Here is a 26,881-nt window from a genome sequence, read left to right on the forward strand (position 1 = left end):
TTCAAAGGTCACACACCTCCAACCCCTGGTGTGTTACGCGTAACTTGGGCCATGAAGCTCTCCAACTCTCTTCGAGGAAGCCAAGGCAACAGGAAAACTGGCTTTAGTCAGATTCCTGACTGACGATTGACTTAGTGGCTTGAATGGAGCTCGAGTGAGACTACTCAGGGCCAGAGTAAGATCCCACATTGGAGGTTTGAGTTCTCTTGGTGAATAGGATTGTTGGAAACTCTCAAACATCAAGGTTTCTCAGGTGTAGGACTTGAAAGGTAAGATGACCAAGAGCTGCAAGAGCAGATACAAAGGAGTGCTTCTGTGTTTAATGATGGCCTAAATAATTGGCTGGGAAAGGACTAATGAGACTAGGAATACTTCAAATATACATTTTATTTTTTGTCTTGTCTTTTCAGTTGTGGTGGACTTGGCTACTCCACCCCAGCATAACAACGTAAGGCTGTGGTAAAACCACTAATTGACATATAAAAACAAAATATTACATCATAAAAAAATGGAACAGTACTAACCATGATAATCACAGTATTTGCTTGTAAGAGAAGACTTCTGTTGTGTGATACCATGGTGTACAATTCTATATAGTACTGTTTAAAAATTAATATATACGTATGGCAAGTGTAGTTTACCAGTTTTTAAAATATAAACAAACTTTAACACTACAGCTGAAGATGAATACAGTATTTACAGTTACAGCATAAGTCTGACTATAAGATTTGAATGTCATTGTAGTATGCTGCTCATTCATTACTCCAGGAATTGTATACCTACATAAATAATTATTCTCCATATTTCCTATTTACACAGTTTTCTATGAGTAAAAAACTCAAGAATAGCAAGGCCTATATTCTTGATTGCCCAAACTATGAGGTCTCACTTTTAACCTCTCAATGAGTGTGCAATGGTTTACGGTAATGATATCACTGTGGTTTTGAATTTTTAGTTTTCCAATGTTGTACGTAAAATAACACCAAATTCTAAATATCTAGTAATTATGTCAGATTTAAGTTGGCTGCACCAGCAACAACCATTCTATATGTTATTCAAATTGCATGTTAGTGAAACTTTCTGCCATGCCAGTTATATATTAAGTATTATGACTTGCCTAATAGTACAAAGCTACTCTTATTGTTAGATAAAAATCTACTTGACAAAGGATGTACAAACACAGTATATACTATTATGATCAGGCAAAAAGCAAAAATACCATATTCAATGCACCCTTTGTCTATGAACAGAGAAAATTTACATAAAAAAGTATTCAAATTACAACTAAGAATCACAAGTTATGTACACCTTTAAATAAGCATATCAAAAGACAAGTAATAATAGTTTTTCCAACATTTATTTCTTTCACACAATCAAGCATTCACTGGCACAATTACACACTGCCTTACCAGAAGTTTGTATCTTTTTAACAATATCTGGCATAAGGCTTACCTTTGTTTTATTAATCACAGGTGAATAATTGATATGTTTAAACCAGCTAAAAATTTAATAACAGAGCACTTGGAATTATTTCATGCATTTTCAGACTATAAGCAAAAGAAACATTATTTTTACAAGACAGAAAAGGTCAATCAAATATTAAACAGGTGTTCATACTACAGCTTTTTACATTAGTCATTATTTCTGAATAGTATTACTGCTCATCAATTTGTGACTTGCAGTAAATTGCTGGGACTGTAGTGTGCAAAATGCACCCTTAACTTTGAAAATGACAAACATATAAAAAGGTATCATTTATAGTCTTGAAATAAATGCTTGTTTTTGAAAATGCACAATAGTATTTTGTCTTACTAATTGTCATATTAATTATATCTACTGTGAGATAACATGAAATTTTGATGAATCTACTGTACAGTGAACATATTTTTTTATATGCTGGGATTAAGAATATTTAGATTGGCAACACAAAAGTCCAAGAAATAATTAGAATTAGAAATCTATTAATGACCAGGTATCATATCACATATATAACAGCTATATCTCATATATAACAGTTCACTACCACGCCTGAAATCTATTCATTCCCTCTTATTCATCTTTCTTAACAGTTCCAAAAGGTGCATCAAAGACTGCCAAAGATAAAATTATTCAAAGAAATGTAAAAGTACTTCAAAAATTACCTATATCTAAAAAAAATAGTAACTTTAAATCTTAACTGAATAAGTTATTTTGTGGATTCATTGTTCAGGTACCAATTAATGGCTTCCTCACTGAATGTTATTGTTAAAATTATTTTAATATGTACTTCACACCAAATTCAGGATTATTATGAAAACAATGATTAAAAGAGGAAATTTGTTAAAGGTAGTAATTAAATGATAGAATGCAATAATTAAAGAAATGTTGCAGGAGGTATTTCATAACTTTGTTAATGCAGTTACTAAATTTAAGAGGTATTTTATGCTTTTTAACATTAACTTAGTAACTAAACTATTTTGGTATGATATCTGAAGAGGTATTTCCTTATAGTTTAGTGCTTTATTAACACAGTTGTTCAAGAGGTATTTTCAAAAATATTATTCAATACTGTAACAGGAACTGACACTATTAAACTTCTACATTTTTGCAACCAAGGACACACCTTACCTAAATCATCAATTAATTCCTGAAGAGTAACTGCTCATGGAAAACTCTGCAACCAATGACACAATAGTGCCATCTAACAGAATTCTTGAATTTAAAATGCTGAGAAACTGAATAGTAATGTATGAATTACTAAATAGTAGCTGAACAACAAATGAAGTTCTATAGTTATAAATTTCTTGACATCACAAAGATTACCTATACTCTACTAGTATACCTTCCATAATTTTGTGTACCTACCAACAAAATTATTCAATTTATTTTAATTCACTGTACTGCCTTTCAAAAATATACTTTAAAATGATCAGAGAGTAGTACAGTACCTTTAAGAGTAAAAATTCTATATAAGGGTCAGTTTTTTGTCAAGACTGTATGGTATATATTAACTTTAAATAGATCCTACCGGAAGTATAGTGATAAAAAACAGAAAAATATAAGAACTAAACTTTGAGTATGTTAAGGCAAAAATTCAGTGACAGGATAAAAAACTGGGCACCTATAAATAACATTTAGTCTAATAATAAATAAATTAAAATGGAATTTCCATTATCTGTACTGACCCATAGCAATCATGCCTATCCTCCTGAACAATAAATGTATTTTAAAGGTACTGCACTTCTCTATATGAATGGGTACTATATATATGGGCATGTAAACATATGATATGGTACTTTTCAGATGAACTTTCACACTGCCACTGATGAAAAAAAAACTGAGATTATTTAGAAATGAATGTGTTCTTGACACGCAATACTGATGCTTTACCATGCACACTTTTGACAATTGACTACCAGCATCAATAAGTTATCTCTGACTTCTGATATGATTACTGAGAAGCTATTCATCCATGAAAGATTCATACAAGAGCCTCTTTGACTTGAGAAACATGTGGATAGGCAATATGCCAAACAACCAACTTTATTACACTCAGACCATAAAGTACTCTACCAGCAGAAATATTAAGCAGTAATACTCATAAACAAATATAAAATGTGTGAACTGAACAAATCATTGCATTAGTACTTATATACAAAAATATTAAATTATGTAAACATACGATGAAACTGTTAGGTAATTTCTTAGTGCAATGATAAATTCATATAAAGAATGACCAATATGTCATTTTCATATAAAATATCTTAAACTGACAATTTCATTTTTTTTCCTTTTTTCTTTTGAGTATCCCACACTTTGACTTCATAAAGTTCTGTGATATCACGCAACAATATCCATGGAATCTGGTGTTAAAGCGTCTTCAAAAGAGTGATGAGACGAATTGGGGGAGGACACTTGAGGTGACGAGAACACTGGATCACTAGTGAAGGCTGGTCCATCATCATCCATCAGGTCAAGGTTAAAGCCACCAGATGTGAAATCTTCCAGTAGCTCCTATTGTGAATTGAGAATCGGAAAATAAGCATGACTATTTTCAAAAAATTGACTAAATTCTCTAGAAACAATTATACAGTAGAGCCTAAACAGAAATGCAGTATACTTAATGTTGAAGAGATGATACCAAAATGAAAGTTACCAACATTCTCCTCTGGACAATTTGTATGAAATGAGTGATTATACTTTGGAAAAATCCAGCTGAAAAAGAATGAGGCCCAGGTGAATTTAAAAAAATAATGGGTTTATTAGACATGTCACATAGGCAAGGTACCAACATGAGTATCCAGACACAGTATGACTAGTCTGAATGAAACCTGGATTTTTGAAGTCTTGACACAGTAGCAAATACTGTAAAGCGGAATGACTATGAAAAGCATTGATATAAAATCTAACATATTTGGGTTTCCATGAATTGTAAGAAAATTTTGTCATGATGAACAATCATAAAATAACATAAGAACCTAACAATAAAAAAAAAATGCACAACTTCAGTATGATAGGTGAACCATTATGACACTGTGAAGAGAACTAGATAAAATAATTATTAAATTTTTTAGAAGACTATTAATATAATTATAGTAATTTTTGATAAATTAACTATTAATATAATTAGTTTAAACATGCTAAAAATAACATGACTGTCTATAGGTATAATCAAGATTAGTTGTGAATACTGTAATCAAGATCAGATGTGAATACTATAAGCCTTGTAAGGTGATCATTAGATGGAAATGCCTCCATATTTTTCAGTAACGTGTACTTGAAAGCTTAAGTCTGTACTTAAAAACTTAAAACCTTTGGCTAATTGGTATTTGAAATACTGTATAACATTTTCTTATCAAAGACTGCATACAACGAACCCTTCATTAGCTTACTTCACAGAAATCCACACCAAGCATGCACTTATAATAATAACTAAAAACAATTTGTGTCAAAAGGATCTTCTACTTTTAAGAAGATGCTCTACACAAATCAGTAATCCTTCATTTTTACCATTTCATCACCAGAGAAATACAGTGTGTATTGAGGATATAAAGTTTACTTTTATGACTCAAGAAATAAATGTTGTAAGTTGTATTAAATTTTCTTATTTAATGAGCCACTGACCATTCTATACTAGGTGATAACTATTCCTTAAAAAGGAATCTAATATCATCTCGTTACAATATCTTGAAAGCTAATTCCTATTTAAGAATTAGTGCTATTCTATAAATTACATGCTTCTTGAAACTGTGTAAGTAATTATGATTTAACATAATAAGCTTATGCAATACTATATGATAACCCGTAAATAATTATAACATTACTTATTACGTAACTCAATTTACGTTAATGTCAGTAATCTCTGTGAGTATTATACAACATGCCGTTGATAGTAATAAAGGTTTTATGCAGCGTGCACTTGACTGCAATTACAGGACTTTCATCTTTTACTTTCATTTGGTCCCTCCGGTCTTTCCCACTTGGCTGCCCAACTTGTTGTCCCAGAACAAATCCTATGGATTAACCTTATCAGTTTAGCAACATGACTTGGTGGTCTCATAAAACTTATTTAAAATAATAACTGCCATTTTGCTTATGACCATACAACTGGTTACTGACAATGCAACTTCTCTAAAAATTATTAGGATTTTGTGGAATGGAAAGGTTTAACACGAGACATCATCCTTGTTTTTGAAACAAGGTAAGATGATGATCTGAGTTAGCAATTCTGCTTCATTTTAAAAAGTTGAAAAAAAAAAAAAAATTTTGTACTTGAAATATTTAAGTGTTTCCTCCAGATATCAGTTAGTACTGTTCAACAAAAGCCATAACATTTTTGGTGTAAGATTTTGCCCATAAAAACCATACAATTAACAATTTAACATGAAGATTTGGTTAAAGAGACCAGAGTCAAAAACCAAAATTATTACTGGTTAATTTAATTGGCTGGTAGGAAATCCCAAAATAACTACTACCACTAAACTACAAGTCTTTTCCAATAGTCTGGCAAGTAACTAATCCCAACTCGTTTGATTTCCTGTACAGTATTATATGACAGCATGGGAATCTGTTAACAGTATTATTTGAATGACCAAGTATACAACCAGCAATGACAAATATCAAATATAGTCTATTTATACTAGTTTCAAAGTATAATGCCAGAAAACTAATTAACATGATTGGAAATAATAACAAGGAATACTGATTGTACACAGTACTTTTCATAATGAGAGGTTTATTTTCTGATTTTGTATAGCAATTTCTTTCAATATTTCATCAGTTTGCAACATTTTGAATATACTGTCCTTATTCACAACCAAAGTTATCGACTTATGAAATAGAAACCCAACCTAAGATGCTGCCATCAAAGGTCAATAAAAATCCACCACCAGTTTTAAAGGTCACTAAATACTGTCTTTGAAATGTGTTAAACTTTTGTGTGCTATTAAGAACACTGTTGTATGGTACAATCCAGTTTAAAAACGTATAATGGATGGAACTTTTAGAATAATTACGTATTGAATAACGTACGGAACTTTTAGAATAATTATTGAATAATGTTTGTCTTCCTGTACTGTGTAACTTTGATGATAAAAGTAAATTTTTACTTTCAGTGCCTAATATGAACTAAAAATATAAACGTAGTACGTATATACATTTGCTTAATCATTTTAATGCAATAAATCTAAACAAGGAGAGAACAGAAATTTAATAAGAAGAATCCAAAATTAACCTGTTGAGGCAAGGGAAATAACCTTTCTTATAAAGGAGGATTTTAACCTGTTGAGACAGGGAAATTAACACTGACGTAATAAGAAATTATGGAAAACAACACAAAGTTTACATATAAAAACTGGTCTGCTACAGTGCCACACCTTCCAATTCAGGCAAATTGCATGCAAAGATACAAGAAAAGAAAAGAAAGAGAGGATGCAGTCTTGGTTGAAGCAAGCCAAAATGCAAAAAACATTCATACAGGGCCATTACTGTTCTACTGTAGACTATTTTTTTTTTTAAATAGATGCATTTAGTTGAAATGGAAAGCACACCTAGTCTGCTTTCTTGTAAAGCATACAGGAAGCTGTAACCTTGTTATTTACCAAGCTTGTGAAAAATACAAAAATTTTAACAAACAAACATAATGTATCTATTATCAATAAAAGCATGAACTAAATATAATACTATGAGTGCTGGTTTCCAATTCATTACAATCAAGTTTGTGCAATTTAATAAATTACATTCACATTCATCTAACAATATGTATTATCAAAGAGGGCAATGTTAAGTATCCTTTTCAAACGTAACCATATATTTAAGGGAAAAATAACAACCGGGTTTATTTTATTTCCATTAATGATTCTGAAGTGCACCTTAGACGAATATAATGACCGTTCTTTTTCCACACCCCAAAACCAGATTTAGTATTCTTAGTATCATGAAGGATGTTAATAGTACTTAAAATTTCAAGGTGAACTACGTACAATCTTGAAGTGTCCTGTTCCTTAATTAACTTAATATTTAATTTTTATATACTGTATAAGAATATTATTCTGATGATCGCTTTTCTAGTTAATGGACATTTTTTCTTTTTCACTTTGATTACTATTGTGCAAAATGATGAAAAACCCATAACATAAGGTAATCATGATAATTTCATCAAAATCTTTTACTCAACTGTATGCACTACTTACAGTATACATACTTTAGTAATACATGTAGTACACAGCTAAGAATACTCAACTTCAAAAGGCAAAGTTTCTAAACTGAACTGGAAACCAGCAGCATTTTATGGTGTTTGAAATTCTAAGAGTTCAAAGTTTTTTTTAAATATTAAATAGTATAATTTCTCAACTTCTAAAAAAAACTACCATACTCTCATGCCGTGAAACTCTGTAGAAATATAGAAAGCATTTCAAGCAGATGTTTTTGAATTAAATGTTGCATAAATATAAGAAAATGATTGTCCTTGATACAGACTTTGCACTCTCCATACTGATTAAAGTACGTACAGTAATGTAGTGAGTGCTATTCATCATTGAAAAGTAGGTAGTAAAATGTACTAGAAAAATTTAGCAGTTCTGAATATTATGCCGAACACTAAGCTAAAACTCTTAGAATTTCAAATTCTATAAAAGGGGGAAACTACGAATGTGTCTTCGCATAAAAGAAAACAAGGAGGCGTGGCACACGTACGTCAAGCAGGGATCCGGGGAGACTGTAGTTACACCTCACCTTCTTCATGTCATTCTGACCCCCTGTATTATTGTTTACCACCTCAGACTTGATTAATGTTGAAAGTAACAAACTCTGATCAATGTTAGCCTCTTCCACTTTGATGCCATTATCACGCAGCTTTGACTCCAGCTCCTGCAAAATGAAATTACTGTACTGATTCATTTATATATGAAAGTTACCCTATATGTAAGGTCAAGCACTGAGGCAATTTCAACCATTCGTTTCTGAAAAGCAATGACTTCTTCAAGACACTGTATAACTTAAGTTTCTGAAGCAAACCCTACATTAGTAATATTTTTGCTAATACTGACTCAATATTTGGCAGGTCAATTATTTATCCTAAACCACCAAATTGGTCTTAATACTAGACTCTTTGTGTGTTGATGCATGGATCTAAGCACTCTTTGCACTCCATTCTTGTTAGGAATTAATGATACAAGTGGGAGAAAATAGGCATTATATAAAAAATTGAGATCTTAAGAGATATTTTTAATGACATAGTTGGAAAGTTTCAGATATGGCTAGAAGTATTTCGTAATTTATCTTGAACTTAATGTAGTTAATGAATGTATGCAAAAAATGTAAAAGGTAAGGCCAAGATCCAATATGCAAAAGAAATTACAGTACATATAACTACTATACTTCATTTACAAGCACTGGACATTGCAATATATGCACAAAACAATGAATTACTATTTTTGATAATGAAAACTAACGGAAATCCCTTTCCTTTCCTTTCCTTGATTCAATAGCAATTTAATCAAGCCGTAATTCTTTCCTGGCAGTTAAACCTCGTTATTAATTTATTTTCATGATGACATAGAAGGCTTGCCATATCAACTTTACATCTCCAAAAAGTCAACTTTACCTTATAATGCACAAGTTTTGCCTTCTATCCACAAAAAGTCAACTTTACCTCATAATACATGTTTTACAGACTCAGTAAGGGTGACTATCATGAGTTCTGAAAGCGCTTCCATCTTATTAGCATTCTTGAGTTTAAAGTACATTGCTTGCAATTAGAATGCTCGAAGTGTTAGACTAAAACTAAGTGACTGAAAATTACATTCTAACTGCTGGAGGAAATTTGTTTAACTGTCTCCTTTAATTATCTCTGAAAACCCTCAAATTTGACTGAAAATAGGAAATACAGTAATGTACTTTTACTATATTTGCATCTAAAATCTTCTTACTTGTATCCGGATAAGGAGCTGGCGATTCTGTTGTTCGAGGGCACGGCGTTTAGCCTCCACTTCTTTGTTGTACTCAATATCTATTTTCAGTCTTCGAATGTAGTCCACAGAGGCTTTGAGAATCTGACCTTTGTTGTGTCGAAGATCACGAACAAGCTCAAAATATCTGGAAAAAAAAATAAAACATGAGAAACAATGTGGTTTAAAGTTCCTGTTTGTGACTGGGATGATTTTAAATCACTACATCACTGACTTTTTCAAAGTAAAAGTTCAAAATTGGTTTAAAAATTCATACAGAATTTTTGCAAAGCTAGCTGAGGTATTGTATCCGACCTAAAAATTCATGCATTTAAGTTTCTTTTCAGAAAGTAAAAGATGAAAACATAATTATTCATGAAAAATTAACAATTATCCAGTAATATTATTAATTACTTGGCTTAATGTAATATGAACCTCAAAGCTTTTGTCTTAAATTGTAGTTCAACCACCTTGTAATAAATTGTGTAAAATTTTGTGCGAGTTGTGAAAATCTTATACGAATTAAGGCATTTTATAATTTTGAAGTCCTGTAGTTTAAACAACACTGGAAACTAATCTGCCGTAATCCAAACTGATAAGTTACCTTCAATTCCTTTATACAGTACAGATCAAATAATAAGTAAATTATATACATATACACTGTGTGTGTTTTTTATACAGTTGGTAAAATTTTACTGCACACAATTATCGCATTTTGGACTTGAAAATAAAGAAAAAACAATTTTCCTGTTATTTAGTTTGTACTTGGAACGTTTCCGACGTACGTTTCATTCGCAATATGACCTAACCTAGGGTTTCCGGCCCTTAACCTAGTGCACGATATTAGACTGTAAACCTTTCATAAACTTACCTTAATCTGAATGAGGACTATCAGTGGAATTAAGGCCCTCCTATTTCAATCTTTTTTTCTCTCCACCAAAAAGTCTTCCTTCCCAGAACTACTATAGGCTATAAGGGTGAGATCCACTATCTCTAAAGTACTCATTTGCGAATAAACCAAACCAATACCAGAAAAATTCAGAAACACTAAAAAAATATAAAAATGGTGTTTTCTGGCCCAAAGTGCAATACATAAATGGTTTCAAGTGGAGTAATATTCAATACTAATAATTAACTACAAAATATTTAATCTTATACCAGAGTATCTTCCAAAGACCTACGAAAACAAGTATTACTTACGGTTCATTGCTTTTGGGGAGGAGGGTGGCGAGCTCCTTAATTCTGTCATTGATGTTAAACCTTCTTCTTCGTTCAACTGAAATGGGAAACATCAACTCGAATGTTGTGCATGTACACAAAAGCATTTAATTACGTATTCATGCAAAACATTTCAGAAATGCTCGCTCGTGGAGGCTATATTTCAGTATCAGGTACAAATAAAAAGTGTATTTTAACGTATGTGAGCAACTTCATATTATATCTTCAATCAAACCATAGCTGGTGACAAAACTCATCCTTACTCATGTTATGATTGTCCTTCTTTTGTCGGTCCTTCATATATGCAACCATTTGTTGGTCACTGATGGGAGTTGTCTCAGACTTGACCTGAGGCACATCTGGTGGGCATGAATTTGAAGTCTCGACCCCTATACATCCATTGAGACCCAGCAGGTCACATATGGCAGGTACACTGTTTAATTGCTGGAAGACCGAGTTGCGTGTGTTATAATCTTGACTGCATTTTATTATATTGATCTGTATTTACTTAATTGATAATAGGTATGGTGTATAAAGTTATTCAGATACCAACATAACTCTTATTCATGGCTAAAAAATATACTGAGTGGTAATTTAGTATGTATTTTTTTATTATGCTAACACTAAATAATAAAAAAATTACTTTATTTGGTCTCAGTGCATAGGAGGGATTAAATTTTTTAAAAGTTCAAAACCTTGATATGCTGCAATCAAATAATCCATTTTCGAACTAATGATCAAAATAATTTTGAATCAATAAAAAAAATAGCACTGTGCATTTATCAGATAAGAGTCCATTTCTACTGAAGAAATGAACTATTAATCATTCCTCGAATGAGTTACTGAACCATTACATCATTATTCAGTGAAAAAAAAAAAAAACTTACTGAGGGCGCCATGTTATTGATTTGGTCGTAATTCTTCAGGTTATCAGAAGCCTCCAGACCCTCCTCCAGGTTTAGTATCTCATCAATGACATCCTCAACCTACAGGGGAAGAAGACACGAAAACATTAGGGTATCAACGTCAACTCGCATCAATCTCAGTAGCACCTTTATAAAAAATTTTCATATAGAATTAAGTGGTAATTATGGCTTTACAGGTAGAGGAGCTCGGCCATTACTGCATTGACTCGGGAGTATGAGAATATATACAGTACAAATGTTCTTTTAAATGCAGCAGAAGGGAAGACATTGCATGATAAGATTAGATGCTTATTCATAATGCGCTTTGTAATATGAGATGACAATCTTACCATTTTATTGAACAACGACAAATAAATATGCAAAACGCACCAGACCTCAGTTTTTCCAGTTATTTTTGTATATGTGTGTGTGTGTGTGTGTGTGTACTATATAGACACAAGAATGCCATGATCTTTCGCTGCATTTCGTTAAAAATCATAGCAGCGCTCCTTGGTTTATAGAGAGATGCCCGTTGCACATTTAAACAGATCTCAACAGACGCTGGCTGAAGATCAAGTTAGAAGTGTCTGCCATATTGCCTGACACCATTCGGCTGAACTAATAAGTGTCTTGGCAATCAACGTGTTGAATATGACAAAGGAAAATGCTTTGGACAATTTTCACGGGCTTTTATATAATTTTACCTACTTGAAAAAATGCATTCTCTCTCTCTCTCTCTCTCTCTCTCTCTCTCTCTCTCTCTCTCTCTCTCTCTCTCTCTCTCTCTCCCCAGTGCCAAAGAACAACTTGTACGAAAAAGCGACTCGCATGCGTTCATTCAGCAACCCGAGATGAGCGACTGACAAACACGCGCCCAGAAATGTGAATAAAACGTAACCTACCTCTAAAGCAAAATGCCGCAACAAAGTAAATATAGCACAAGGCAACGATAACTCAACTATGGGAATTCTGCACTCACGCTGGTCCCTCTCGGTCGGAGTTGCTAACGAAACCGATTGGTATGAAAATTTGAATCGGGCTTTACAAAAGGGTATGGTGCGAACGGCAATGGAGAGATCACAATGAGATCACTGAGCCACAGTTGTGAGGAGGGCGGAATAGGCATCATCAAACGGTGCCCATCTTGTAATGATTCTTTAAGACACTCGTTGGGAATTAGTTTCAATGGCGACCATCCATATCAGTTTCCTCATAAGCAACAGCAGTTGTCCAAGATCCATGATTAAGATCTTGTAAGTTTCTAAGTAATCAATAAAAGTATATAATGATCGTATCTTTGTTGAAGACAACATATTCCTAAGCGTCTTTTTATAAGTAAACCAAGATCATCAATCTAGTTAAGTGAGTTTATAATAAAAATATATAAATAAAACCCTTCCTGAACCTACAGTACAGAAATTTATTAATAAGAACTTCCAGAACATACATATGAAAATTACAGGCACAGGTTCTTCGTACACCCTGGCGAGAAGAGGAATATTAACACAAAAGCCTCCTTTCATAAAGGTATTGTTTTAAAAGTGTTCTTGCGGCATATCAGTTCCATGCTGGCTTGTGTGTGTGTGTGTGTGTACTAGGTTGAATAAAAGTATATCAATACCAGAATGCCTTTTCTTTAAAAGGTAATTTCTGTAATCGATTGCAAAAGTTTAGACAATTCCACCATAAATTTAGCGCTACACATTATCAAACCATTCACAAAGACAGCGCCTCAGTTATCAACCAGACACTGAATATGATTCACCACACTGGCCAACGACAGGATGGCTGAAGGCAATTCGCAGGTAAAAACAGCCACACTTCACCAAGTGTCTTTGCACTTCGGGCGACGGCTCCAGCAATTGCTATTCTCCTCTCTCTCGTCGTATCCTTAATATTCTGTTCCGTTGGTGCTCGATTAGCGTAAAATGGAATGAGACACAGCGATCAGAATACTAACATTTCAACGGCCCCTCTAGTCGCATTCTTTGACTCAGGGTCTCAAAAAAGATTTAAACGCAACTCATAAAAAGACGGAGATTCCGACTACATCGCATTAAACTTGGTGTAGGTAGCGGTATACGCAGTCTTAGTGGTATGGAAGGTGACAATAAACGGGTTATCAGGATTCCAACGAGACTGTGCTCTGTGGCAGGTATTCCCATACATAGCTCCATGATTGCTCTGCAGGGCAAGAACTATCGGGTAATTGGATATCTAACCCCCTTGAAACTCTTCGCAAGGTCATCGTAGCATCTGAATAACTTTCATCCCTCCCCTTCTTAAGGGGAATAATGTGTGTTCATTTTCGCGCGAAAAGCTGCAGACCGGAGATTCTTAGAATCGGGCTGCTGTCACTGGCCATGACGGCCCTGTCAACTGTTGATACCCATTAACATACGTAATACAGGTTACCGTCCAGAGATGGATATGGTAATACAGCTTCTAAAACGGTCAAAGGGTGAAAATAATATGCACAATCACCTAAAAAAGTACTCTACATTAGCGTTTAACCGATGATTTCTAAATAATGCACGTGTCGTTGAGTTTAACTCGTATGCTTTTCTCTTCTTGGAAAAAAAATCTTCAGTGCACGTTTTTCTGAAGCACAGAGGGCAAGGAAACCATTTCAGGAAAATACAGAAAAGACGGAACACCACTTATACATTATCGTAAAGGTTCATTAGTGTGGTATCAAAATATACTCCATCCCTCGCAAGCATAAAATGAAGTAACCACGAAATATAGCAACAATAAAACTGAATATGGGAAATGAAATTTCCCCCTACTCTCTCGTCTCTTCGGTCTAAAATCACAGTTCTGTCGCTGTGCCCTCGACTCACTTATCCACCTAAACGCTCACTCCTCGTGTGAGGGCTTCGTGACAGAATGCCCCAAAGACCCACCTCCTGGAAATGCCCCAGAAAAGACGCATGGCCTTCGCCGGATAAGATCTTGGCGACTGGCCGACTTTTTGGCATTTCAAGTCTCGCACTATGAACCGGAGACGCATAGCTCATGGATTATATACGTATTTTTTTCGTGCTGAAATGACTATCTTACATATGAATTTTCTTGAAAAAAAAAATCTTTCCCCACACATTTCTTTTGTACTGATAAACATCGTCAATGTGACTTTTGTGAAGGAAAATGTTTATGGATGTTTACAATTGGTTGATGAACTTGTCTTCAATATGAATAAGAATAGTGACTGGTGATGCAAATGAAGACCTTAAATGAAGGAACCCATTAACGTATCATCTTTCAGTAAGACGCTTTAAAAGCCCTCCTGAGATAATAAGTGAAGCAACCCTGCAGCGACACGAACATGAGGGCTATAACCAGGTATATTATGTCCATTCAACATTTGCTTTTACACACCGGAACTCATCTTCCTTCTTCTGTATGTCATCTGATTTATATATATACAACTGAATTACCATATCTTCGTGCCTAAGAAGATTACCATATTATTATATATATCATATATATATTATATATATATATATATGATATTATATATATATACTATATATATATATATATATAATATATATAGATATATATATATCTATATCTATATATATATATCATATATATATATACATATATATAATATACATTATAATAAAAAAATATACATTATATATCTTAATATAATCTTATATATATATATATATATATATATTTATAATTAATTGTAATATATAATATATACCTAATTACATACATACAGTGGCATTATCTGCAGAGATTATCATTTTTTTCAATCCTTGAATAAGTCTTAACTTCTTTTTCTCTTCAGGTAAGGTAAGGCCTCTCAGGAGTAAAGAAAGTATCCCTTTTTTTATTATTTTTTTTTTTCTTTAATCCTGAGAAGTTTACCTGAAGACAAGGAGAAGCATAAACTTATTTAAAGCCTAAATAAAAAGACAGCCTCGCCATTGCCTTCAACAGAAACTGCATTGGAGAAAATATGAAAATATGTTTAAATACACACACACACACACATATCGTAACCTGTCCCTAAAGAGCAGGTGACGTCCTCACGTCCTCTGAATATAGATAAAAGAAAGGCACATGGGAGCCAGCGAAACCTGGTACCAATGACAAGGGTACGAATCGACAGATAATACAAATGAAATTTGCGAGTTCGCCCCTCTAACGAGATCTGTACTTGTTGGTCATGGCAGCCTATACCATTGAGGTCTTATAAATAACATTCTGGAGCACTTGGCTCAAGATTTTAATGGTTACTCCTAAGTTAACCTTACACAAGCAGCTGAGTAATCATGACATAAAGGTCGAGACTTAAGGGCGAATTACCTGAATTTTTATGACAGTCTTTAAGGAGAAATTCTTTGTTTGCTAATATAAATTATGCAATCTTAAGCCTATCATTGACACGCGACAAGACTTCAGAGTTACGAATGCCATAAGAGCAAAAGTCGACGACCTACGTAGTCTGGTTTCCACGGTGACGGAAACTTTATATTGAAATGAAAAAAAACTACTGAACAATCCTAAGAAAATATAAAAATATGATGCCACTCGAGACAGTCTTAAAACCGTCAAGTTGGTCATTTTATAAGCTATCTTGATAATTATGACGATATTTTATTAAATAATCATTCTCCATGAAAGCCAAAAGCCTTTCTGCTAAGATTTGAAGAATTTCTAACCTAGGCGACATTTATTTCTATACATAATATATAAAATGTATGTATAATATTCTGAACGCGAACGCTTCCCGATCATCTTCGAAAAAGTATAAAAATGAAACTGAGAGCGAGTGCTTCTACAAGGCTATGACAGGCACCATTTTTAATCTAGGTGAATGAGAGAGCGAGACGTAATTCAGCACAGTATTTATAGTATACATAAGGGTGTTCAATATACCTGACGTAAGCCGAGTGGTTAATGGTACACAGGTGTTGCAATTGGGACATTTTCCACAGATGGAACTTTCCAAGCAACTTCAAGACACCTGTGATGGCTACTTTGCAACATGGAGCGCTCGATATAACCCTCAAAGGTAATTCATGCTGTCATCATATTTGTACGAAAGTTATCATATTTGTACGTAAGTTAGGAACAAAATGTAATCTCTCCTCTCTCTCTCTCTCTCTCTCTCTCTCTCTCTCTCTCTCTCTCTCTCTCTCTCTTATGGGTCCCATTCTGGGAAATTTTGATCTGTACCTGAAATTCAAAATTTCAACTTACAACTTACAGTGAATATCCTTGAAAGACATAAGAAGTCACACACGGAAAGCCTAAACGCGAATATCAATCCCAGAGGATGAATCCTGAAGAAACTTCGGGGAAATAATTTAACATTATCTCGTCCTTAAAAAAAAAAAAAAAAAAAAAAGGGGGGGGGGGAATTCGAAATTCAAATGTCCGTAGGGTCTTGACATTTTTTCGTTCTTAAAATGCAGGTCAAAACTGACAGATAATTAAGCATCTACAAATCAGCCAACGCAACCTGATATATAAAATTTTTAATCATTAAAAAAATAAAATAAAAAAATTTCCTATAGAACGGAGGTCAAAATTATACAAATTACAACTAAAGACAAATGTTTCACTCTCTTTCTTCCTACAGAATGAATACGGAGAGAGAGAGAGAGAGAGAGAGAGAGAGAGAGAGAGAGAGAGAGAGAGAGAGAGAGAGAGAGAGAGAGAGAGAGAGAAGTCCGTCAGATATATTTGAATAAAACAGCAAATCACACGGAGACATGATTGGTTCGTGACTTACTTGGCCCAAGAATCGAGACAGTCCCGATCGTCATCTCTTCTCCTTCTTCTTTAAAATACATTCGACAGACCGTGGGAAAGTCTTATTGAAAACCATTTTCATTTCTTGTCACTTATAGGTTTCCTTTACTTGCGGATTCTTATAGTAACAGTTTTTTTTTTTCACGGAATCTCATGAAGTTTAAATGTTACGGGGATGCAAACAATCACATGTTTTCTTATATGATATATATATATATATATATATATCTATATATATTATTATGTATATAATATATATATATAACGTTTTTCTCCCACTTTGCGCTACTTAATTGATTTCCACAGGGTTATTTAATGTATCTTGGTTGACACATTCGCACATTGGAATTTTTAATTACACCTCTGCAGAAACTAAAGAGAGCATGCCACACTACTCCAGTGTCGAAACACACACACACACACACACACACACACACACCAGTCGTCCCCTTAATTCTTGAATGGACGCAACGAAAACATTTGCAAGTAGGGTCTAAATGCTAAATTACGCATTAACAAGAGGTCTTGGCAAACTGTGCCAACTCTCTCTCTCTCTCTCTCTCTCTCTTCTCTCTCTCTCTCTCTCTCTCTTTTAAATAACTATTAAGATACTCGTCAAAGTATACGATGTTATTATTTTCCTTGTCTGCATAACTATGCCAAACAACATTATTATCATCATATTGATGTTAATGAATTGTCCTAAATTGTTATAATTGAACGAGATTCAGTAGCCATGACAGACTGTAAACGTACCAAATCATCATAAAGGGACAGACAAAGAGACACGTAAGTAAGAGTACGGAATGATACACTATAGGATAAATCCCCATCAGTACGGATTTAGGAGAGGGGATGAAACTACGGACAAAGACCCACGAAGGGTACGGAGAAACGCAGACCATGCGACGGCAGAGGTACGGAATGTCGAAGAAACGAGTGACGCAATCATGGAGAGCTCTCGCTCTTTTAATTGGGTTGTGCCTTTTGTTCTCGTTTTCGTCTTATAGCTTTTGTTACATTGCACGCCTAATGTTAACCGTCATACGAGGACTTGCATTGTTCATCGAATACGAGGACTTGCACTGTTCATCGAATTGGACTCGGTAGCTCTTTAGTATTCTAAAAACATAACCTCTTCTTAGAAATTTACTTTTAACAACATCCTAGAAAAAACGTCTTCTCTGACTGGCTCTTTATCTTCTCCTTCAGACCATATGGAACGTGAGTCACGTGTAATACTTCTATTTAAAAAAAAGAAGTAAGCTGCGACGTCACTTATTTCACATCTCCGAAGGATAGCCAATGGTATCGTGTCATTCCGTGTTGCGTGTAGAATCGTGTGTCCAAAGTTTTGCTTTAATATAAAGAACTATAATTATTCAATCTTGATTATTCATAAAATACAAAAGTACATACAGAAAGCCATATGAATAAATGGAGAGTCCGACCGGGATAAAAGGCGGAAGGTGTAAAAGTGCACAAAAATCTGGTCAGAAAATGTCTTAGGAGATTCAAGAGATCTACTGTCGACAACGACAGCAAACCTCAAGTCAAAAAGTAGAAAGTATATTTGCATGGGCCGACGGCGTTAGTCTCAAGTTGGCAAAAGGGTGTTGGTGGCATATGGTTTCAATCGACACTGCAGTACTAGAGCACAACTAACGGTACCGTCACTGCTTTAAATCTTATCGTACCATACCGGTGTTCAACCATGCGTCACCACGTTCAGCCCCAGGGCAGCTACGGTGATTTGTAGCGTGAACAAGTCAATCTTAGCAAATCAGCGTCCAATCGTAACTGGGATGATTTAATTGTAACTGCATTAAGTCGTGAAGTAACTACATTTATTTGTACCGCAATTTCACTCAGAAATTACATCATATCTATTATGTTCATACTTGCCATATCATTCACTCGTACCGCACTGAAAACAGACACCCCATCCCTTTCTGGAATTTGAAACAAGCAAGGCAATTCGTTCATGAGTCATCACGCACTAAACACCAAGATAAAACGGAATTTCACAACAATTGTATACCTGGCTTCGTGTATTCTAAGGATTCTTAGTTAGCATCCGAACAAAAGTCACGATTTTATTATATTTTCTCCAAGTTAAAGAATCACTGGTTTTTTTAAACTCATGCAAAAGCTTCGCCCATTTTTTAGTTCTCTAACTTTAAAAAATTTCAAGTAAATTGCGAATCTGACCAGTTAAACGTATTTAATTTTATGTGCATACAACCTGTATTTTACATATGAGCGTGTATCTGCATTCCGATTTATACACCAATTATGTACATACTACAGTATATATTTATATATATACATACATACATATATATATATATATATATATATATATATATATATAATATATATAATATATGTGTGTGTGTGTTGCTGACTCAAATCCTATGAGTAAATATGAGCAATATCAACATTCAAGGCTAAATTTACTTTGTCTTTACTTAATTTACAATAATTCCTATCATGTTAACGTTCCATGATCTATATGAATTAATGGACTTTGATCCACGTGAATTATCGTGTAATTATATATATATATATATAGTATATATATGTATATATATATATCATACATACCATATATATATATATATATATATATATATATATATATATATATATATATACTATATATATACATACATAATCTATATATCTATATATATATATATATACATATATATATATATATAGATATATACTCTATACTATATTATTATATATATTATATATATATAATAAAAGTTATGTATTGCAACATTCTTCGATTTAAATTGTTGGAGAGCCCGAAATTTCATTTCTTATCCCAAGTGTATCACAACTCAACTCGAGGTATTAGTAATAAACTGGTCATTGATGGACTGGGAAGGGCTTTTTTTTTTTTCTGATGAATGAAGGCTGCAGTGACATGACTAGCAACTTCTGTTCCCTTGTCATGGTCACCGTCTTTTCGAAATTTAAATCCGGAGGGACGCGTAATTTAGATTTCGTGGAGAGAGAGAGAGAGAGAGAGAGAGAGAGAGAGAGAGAGAGAGAGAGAGAGAGAGAGAGAGAGAGAGAGAGTCCATTTTCTGGAAATCCATTTGTGGCTTTATTAACCTAAAAAATAATAGCAGGAGAAAGGAGCATGTGACACTTGGTTGCAGGGGGGCTCATCTCGCCTAGTTGTTGGCATAATTGCATTTCCTTTATCGGTATCAGTTGGATTATCACTTGCTGCCTAAAACATATTTGCACTTGATCGCGTTTCATTGTCGCACAACTATCCTATTTCTTCTTATCACTCAGCTGCAATAAAAAAAACTGCAGCCGTTACTGGGATGATGCAACGGTGGCAAGGTAAGAGAAATTATGTCCCTGAAGAATGTAACCTCTCACCAGATAACTAACCAACCATATTCGTGGAGTCTATTCATTATATTTCTCGTGTGGATTATATACATTTGTTATTGCATAAAAATGTATACACAGGGACGTTTCCTCATTATGTTACACAGATTCTATCACAGAGAACTACTTCAAACATATGCATTCTCTGCGTCCTATACTTACATGAAAATTCATTTCAATTCGGTTACTCGCCAAGTTCGTCCTGTTTAACTTAAAGATACTGTTAAAAAAAAAAAAAAAAAAGGAATAAAGGAGAGTCAGGTATTCCGGTTCCAAGGGTTAACCCCGTCCCTAAGTGGTTAGGATTCCATGGCTCTTATCGGTCTTTGTTGGGTACCGGTGATTTTTTTCCCTTTTACCTTCAAGTATTTAAGGTTATGAAGCATGCAGTCTCTATATGCATACTTTATTGTGATGCTGCCATATCTGATTGGGTTGACTGGAGTGCTGATTGCAAGTGACAGTCAATATACACTGGCATATCATCAGAATAAAGGCTACTTTACCATCATACATGGAGGTTTGTATTTCACTCTGGTGCACTACTTCAAACACCAATGAATAAACGAGTATTCCCTTTCAGCCAATCTGATAAGATAGATAAGGGCAATTAGAAAGCACTGTTTTAAGCAGATAAAACCAGGCATGAACATGTTGAATTACTGTCTCATTTCCCGAGAGCTACAACCCATTCTTATCTTCAAGATATCTGCAGAGAATGGATTTGAAAATCCGCCTAGATGGAAAGTTCAATCTCTTTCTCTCTCTCTCTCTCTCTCTCTCTCTCTCTCTCTCTCTCTCTCTCTCTCTCGGCACACCCAGAGAAGACTCCGCTATTCCAACAGTCGATAAAGAACAAATGCTTCGAGTTACACTGGAATTCTTCAGCTGCCATATTTGAAAAAAAGGGTTCTCAGCGGCTGCCATATTTAAAAAGAAAAAAAAAAAATGTCTCTTCGAAGCAGCCGGCTGCTCGTAGTCCCAATATCATCCGCTGGCTACTGTGCGTGCAATCAGCCTAGTCTATACAGGGCTGGGCCTCGAGTCTGCTGAAGTCATAGAAATGTGGGTTAAAAAAAAGGAAAGAAAAAGACTATCGCAATGCCCCTCCCTCCCTCCCTACCAACTCGGTTTGTGAGTGTGTGTGTTTTCTGGTCAAAACAATGAGAGTTCTACAGTCGTGACGACTGTATCAGGTTGCTGTACTTTCTTAAATAGGCTAGGCTAGTTTTTATGCTGTTTGCGACCAACGTAGAAGCTTGGTGATTAACGTATAAATATAATAAGAACAATAATAGCAACACCAACGATAATATCAATAAGACCAAGTTTATTACCGTTTGCAAAGCAAAAAAGAGACTTCCAGACATTGCATTAGCAACTTAGAACACCGAATGCCGGTCAAGTAGATGAGGAGGAGCGTTCCTTTGGCGAAAGCGAAAGGATGGCGGTGAAAATGTAAACACTGGCATATCTTGGCTGTTGTGAACGCTACTAAACCAACCATTGCTTTCCGTCTCACCCTTTTTAAGGTCCTACGGAATTCAGTCGCCTGCTGCTCGCCTTTCTCTCTCTCTCTTCTCTCTCCTCTCTCTCTCTCTCTCTCTCTCTCTCTCTCTCTCTATATATATATATATTATATATATATATATATATATATATATATATATATATATATATATTGTATCATACATATTCATAATTAACCCAAACCTTCACAGAACGTACAAATATTCTAGTTGCGGGACTAGCCTTCTAATAATAATAATAATAATAATAATAATAATAATAATAATAATAATAATAATAATAATAATAATAATAATAATACCCGCACCAAAAAAGGAAAATAGAACCTTACGAGTGGGTCTCAGAAATCCGCTCTGAGAGATATGCGGGTTTCCCACCAGTCGACACTTGCTAGCAAAAGGTTGCACGAGAACATACATGTTGCGGATGGTGACCGACCTGACTATAAAGGTTAAAAGCTCGATCCCAACAAGATACAAGAACATGAACAATTCTAATAACACCTACACGATGTATATACCCTAGATAACGCTATACGGTACGCCTGAACATCATCTACAAGAACAACAGATAACACTACACAAATCTTTAAGGGGGACATAACAGCAGGTTACGAACATGTAATGGTAAATGTAATAAAAGGGAAAAACACATATATTCATATACAACACAGACGCACAATAATTAAATATATATCTATATATTATATATATATATAATTATATATATATATATATATATATATATATATTCATGAGAGAGAGAGAGAGAGAGAGAGAGAGAGAGAGAGAGAGAGAGAGAGAGAGAGTAGAGTACATACACACACGTCCGCAAATTATGGTATTCTTTACTTTCCCTGACCGAATACTTGCCAAAAAAAAAAAAAAAAAAATACGAAAAACGAAAAGAGAGAGGATGTTGACCTACACAAACGAGGGGAAGGTAGGGCTTTTTGTTTTAAGTGGCCCAGGAACTTTTAGACAACAAATATTTCAACAGGTGGAAAGGCTCCTGTAGCATACCCAGTGGGCAGATGCAGAAGTCAAGGTACAAGGTGCGAGCGAGCAAGCACACGGAGTGAAAGGAGAACTACAATAACATGAAAACGGTGGGGAATTATATGAGGAGAGGAGAGAGAAGGAGACGGGAGGAGGGGAGGAGATGAGAGCGAGAGAGAGAGAAGAGGGAGGAGAGAGAGGAGAGAGAGATGTCTGAGAGAGAGAGATGAGAGTAGAGATGAGACGAGGAGAGAAATCACAAGTGGACTGACAAATTGCACAGATTCTTCTCTCGAGATGAAAGAGACAGAGACGAGGGGGTCGATCTTTGCAAACAAGAAAACCTCCTACAGATAAACAGATAATTTGCATTGACTTCGATGAGTTTTGAATATTTTTTTCTATAGCGGCTAAGATTTTTCGTAAGTCACTCACAAAAAAAGAAAAAAGTTGCAAAGTAGAACCCCGAAAGATCTGTGGATGTGAAAGACAGATAACCGAAGGATATTATACATTACAACGATATGAATTGAAAGCAGGAAAAATATCATGTACATGGGATTTCCTCATGCAATGGTTTGCTTGCTATGCCATGACCACCATCTTGTGTAACTATCATCGTTGGTATCAATCAGTTATCGAGGGGAAGTTTTTCTGACCTTGCAATTTTTAACGGTTAATTATCAACTCTTAGGATGCTATCAATTATCTTATCGACCTCAATTTTACATAAAATGGCCTCGTTAGATAATTGTCGATAAAGTGACAGGGAATAAAGACATTAATGCAGTAAGCGCATACTATTCTGTATTGATATTTTAAAAGAATAAGGAAAAATGTTCGTTATGTTAAAAATAAAACAGTTCAGACATGAATTATTAAGTATTCAAAATTGAATAAAAATATTTCACATTAAATGATCTAACTAAGGCGACTTTTCTCGACGGGAAAAATTATACATTGGGATTACAAGACGTATGTAGGCACTACATTATGCATGCATGCATGTGTGTTATACATACGCAATCACATACATTTGCTTATGTACGTATGTTATACATGCGTAGTCACATACACACACAAACACATACTCCTCCATAACACTGAGCAGGTTTACTTAATATCCAGCGTTTAATTTGAAGGATTGAATCAACAGATTAAAGCGCAAGTAATCAACATAATCAACAAGAGGCCAATGAAAGACCTTGCACCAATGATCTTTCAGACCTGAGGAGAGAGAGAGAGAGAGAGAGAGAGAGAGAGAGAGAGAGAGAGAGAGAGAGAGGAAGTTCTCTGTATCCAAACAACTGATGACTAGCGCACATTAATATCCTCGTTTGCTGAACGTTGTTCGAATCCAAGGGCGTGCTTCCAAGTGGAGCCGTCAGCAGACTGTAGAGTTCTGCCATGGCCCCTGAAGGCGGCCATGGGTTCCGCTGGCTTGTTGTAAGCGCGCACGAAAGTTGCCAAAAGCGACGGGGTTTGGTCAAGCATTAACAAAGTAGGGCAAACTGAAACGCGTGTCAATAAAACAATCAACATCCAAGAGGATGATTAAATTTACGGACTGAAAAAAAAGAAACTTCGATTGAAAACATGATTTTTCGTTACAGGCAACAAATCGCATAAAAGGTTGACTACCCTAAAATGAATTCGATGAAGAGTTGTATTTGGGGATTAAGAACTCGTTGCAAAAGTTTGCACAGGTACATTTACAATCTACATTTCAATTAAAAACATTCAATTTCTGAACGAAATAAAAAAATGAATAAAATTCTCAATGATAATTGGTTAAAGATGTTAAAAAACACACACACACACATACGCATACAACGCGTCGGTGAATGAAAGGCTTTGACACGTGTAGATAACAGTACACCATGACTAAAACAATACGTTGATTCTTACTGATGATGTTATGCCACCATGCAGAAGCCAACTATTTAACGCTAAAACTTGAATAAAAAAAAGAAAAAAAGTTATATTTAATATATAAAAAAAAGGGTTCGTTATATTCAGCCGTAAAAAAAAAAAAAAAAAAAAAAAAAAAATTCGAGACGTATCACGTCAACAGCGAAGCATCCGCTCGGTTATAGGGAGCGGTTGCAGTTATCGCAGATGTAAGAGCGGTAGCTATTTAGTTGTCTGCTGTGATCCCATCATATATTCAGCCGGGGGAATATGGCGCCAGGAGGCAACAGCGGCTCCCGCTGCGTCGGGGACACTGGATGGGAGAAGAAGCAGCTCCTCCTCTCCATCCCATCGGCACTTTTTCTCTACGTCTACGGAGACGACCCTCGCTACGCGCGATTAATAGGCAGTGGGAGTGTACGTTGGTGGTTATTTACATCCGCAGAATATGTAATTTTATACTGAGAGAGAGAGAGAGAGAGAGAGAGAGAGAGAGAGAGAGAGAGAGAGAGAGAGAGAGAGAGAGAGAGAGAGAGAGAGAGAGAGAGTAATAAATCACGAGCTACAACACTGCACAGGTTGGTTATTTACGATTCAGAGTAGCACATTGTCTTCTTTTGAGTGAGAGAGAGAGAGAGAGAGAGAGAGAGCGCTGTCGAATACCTACCTAATCCCCAGACACAAAAGGGACACAACCAATTACCCTACACATATAAAAAGATAAGCGTGCCAGTGTCCGACATAAAAGGATGAGAATAAGAGGACCTTTTGGGGGCCTTAACATCAACAAACAAACTAATAAACTCCCTAGCCGACAGAATAAGGGTGTCTGTTTTTATCTATGACATTTTTGCACTTGTGTGATTTCTAGGTTAAATTCCAAATTATCATTATTACATTGGCGAACAGTTGCTATCTGTCATGCCGGTTGACTTTGGCGGGCAATATCAATTTTGAACCGTACGACGCATATAATGGAGTTAATAATTAATATGGTTTATGGAGTTAATTTACTACTATGTAATTAGTTCCTCACTTCATTTTGTCTGACGTTAATGAGGACGTTAAGGTGTCAATCTAACAGACCACTAAAGACATGAATCTGATTATGGCTGGAATCTCCTACCTCGCCTAAACAATCTAGTTTCATTCGCACGTCTGAATCATTAGCAGTTCAGAATCTTGAGCGCGCAGTTCTTTACGGAATCAGCATTTTCGAGAAAACTCCAAAATCCAAGTCATGCCAAAAATAAACCTCGGAGAGGTCATCCACCGTATGAACCTTGCGAAAGGGGTCCTCAGTCGGACACCATCAAACCAATGTGATTCCAAATCCCCCTTCCAGCTGCAGATTTTACGAGGAACAGCGCAGAAGAAAATGTCCAACAGTCATTCAAATTCAGCTTTTATTCCCAACTCGTCCCAATATCATATCACAACGGTTGACCGCGGAGAAATACGACACACCTTCCACCTGTATTTCACCCAAGGCCAATAGAATGGTATTCTATTGGCCTTGATTTCACCCATCACCAGATCCATACAGCTAACGGTATCTACTGGTACTTCCGGTCGGTTCAACGTTATCTTTTAACTATGGTTTTGCATACCAAGTTGTCTGGTAAAAGGGGAAAAAGGTGACATGTCTCATAAAACTGTGGATTTATGGCCACAAAAACTAAGCATGTCATACACT

At 35.0% G+C, this 26,881-nt stretch overlaps 1 protein-coding gene across 3 annotated transcripts in view; it reads right to left on the reverse strand.

Moving 5' to 3' along the window:
* Positions 1-369: 369 nt before the first annotated feature.
* Positions 370-26,881, reverse strand: part of LOC135200781 (neurogenic protein mastermind-like) — a 250,642-nt gene continuing 224,130 nt past the window's right edge. For 2 of the 3 annotated variants that reach the window (XM_064229425.1, XM_064229427.1), the window contains 6 exons: positions 11,531-11,629; positions 10,907-11,087; positions 10,626-10,701; positions 9,408-9,573; positions 8,173-8,346; positions 370-3,993 (listed from right to left, as the gene is read on the reverse strand). In XM_064229425.1, the coding sequence (XP_064085495.1) occupies positions 3,820-3,993; positions 8,173-8,346; positions 9,408-9,573; positions 10,626-10,701; positions 10,907-11,087; positions 11,531-11,629 (870 nt within the window). In that variant the 3' untranslated portion in view covers positions 370-3,819. The remainder of the gene's footprint in view (positions 3,994-8,172; positions 8,347-9,407; positions 9,574-10,625; positions 10,702-10,906; positions 11,088-11,530; positions 11,630-26,881) is intronic. The other variant, XM_064229426.1, reaches the window with a different exon arrangement.

The sequence above is a fragment of the Macrobrachium nipponense genome, chromosome 27, assembly GCF_015104395.2.
Source record: "Macrobrachium nipponense isolate FS-2020 chromosome 27, ASM1510439v2, whole genome shotgun sequence".
In the NCBI taxonomy this organism is placed as follows: domain Eukaryota; kingdom Metazoa; phylum Arthropoda; class Malacostraca; order Decapoda; family Palaemonidae; genus Macrobrachium; species Macrobrachium nipponense.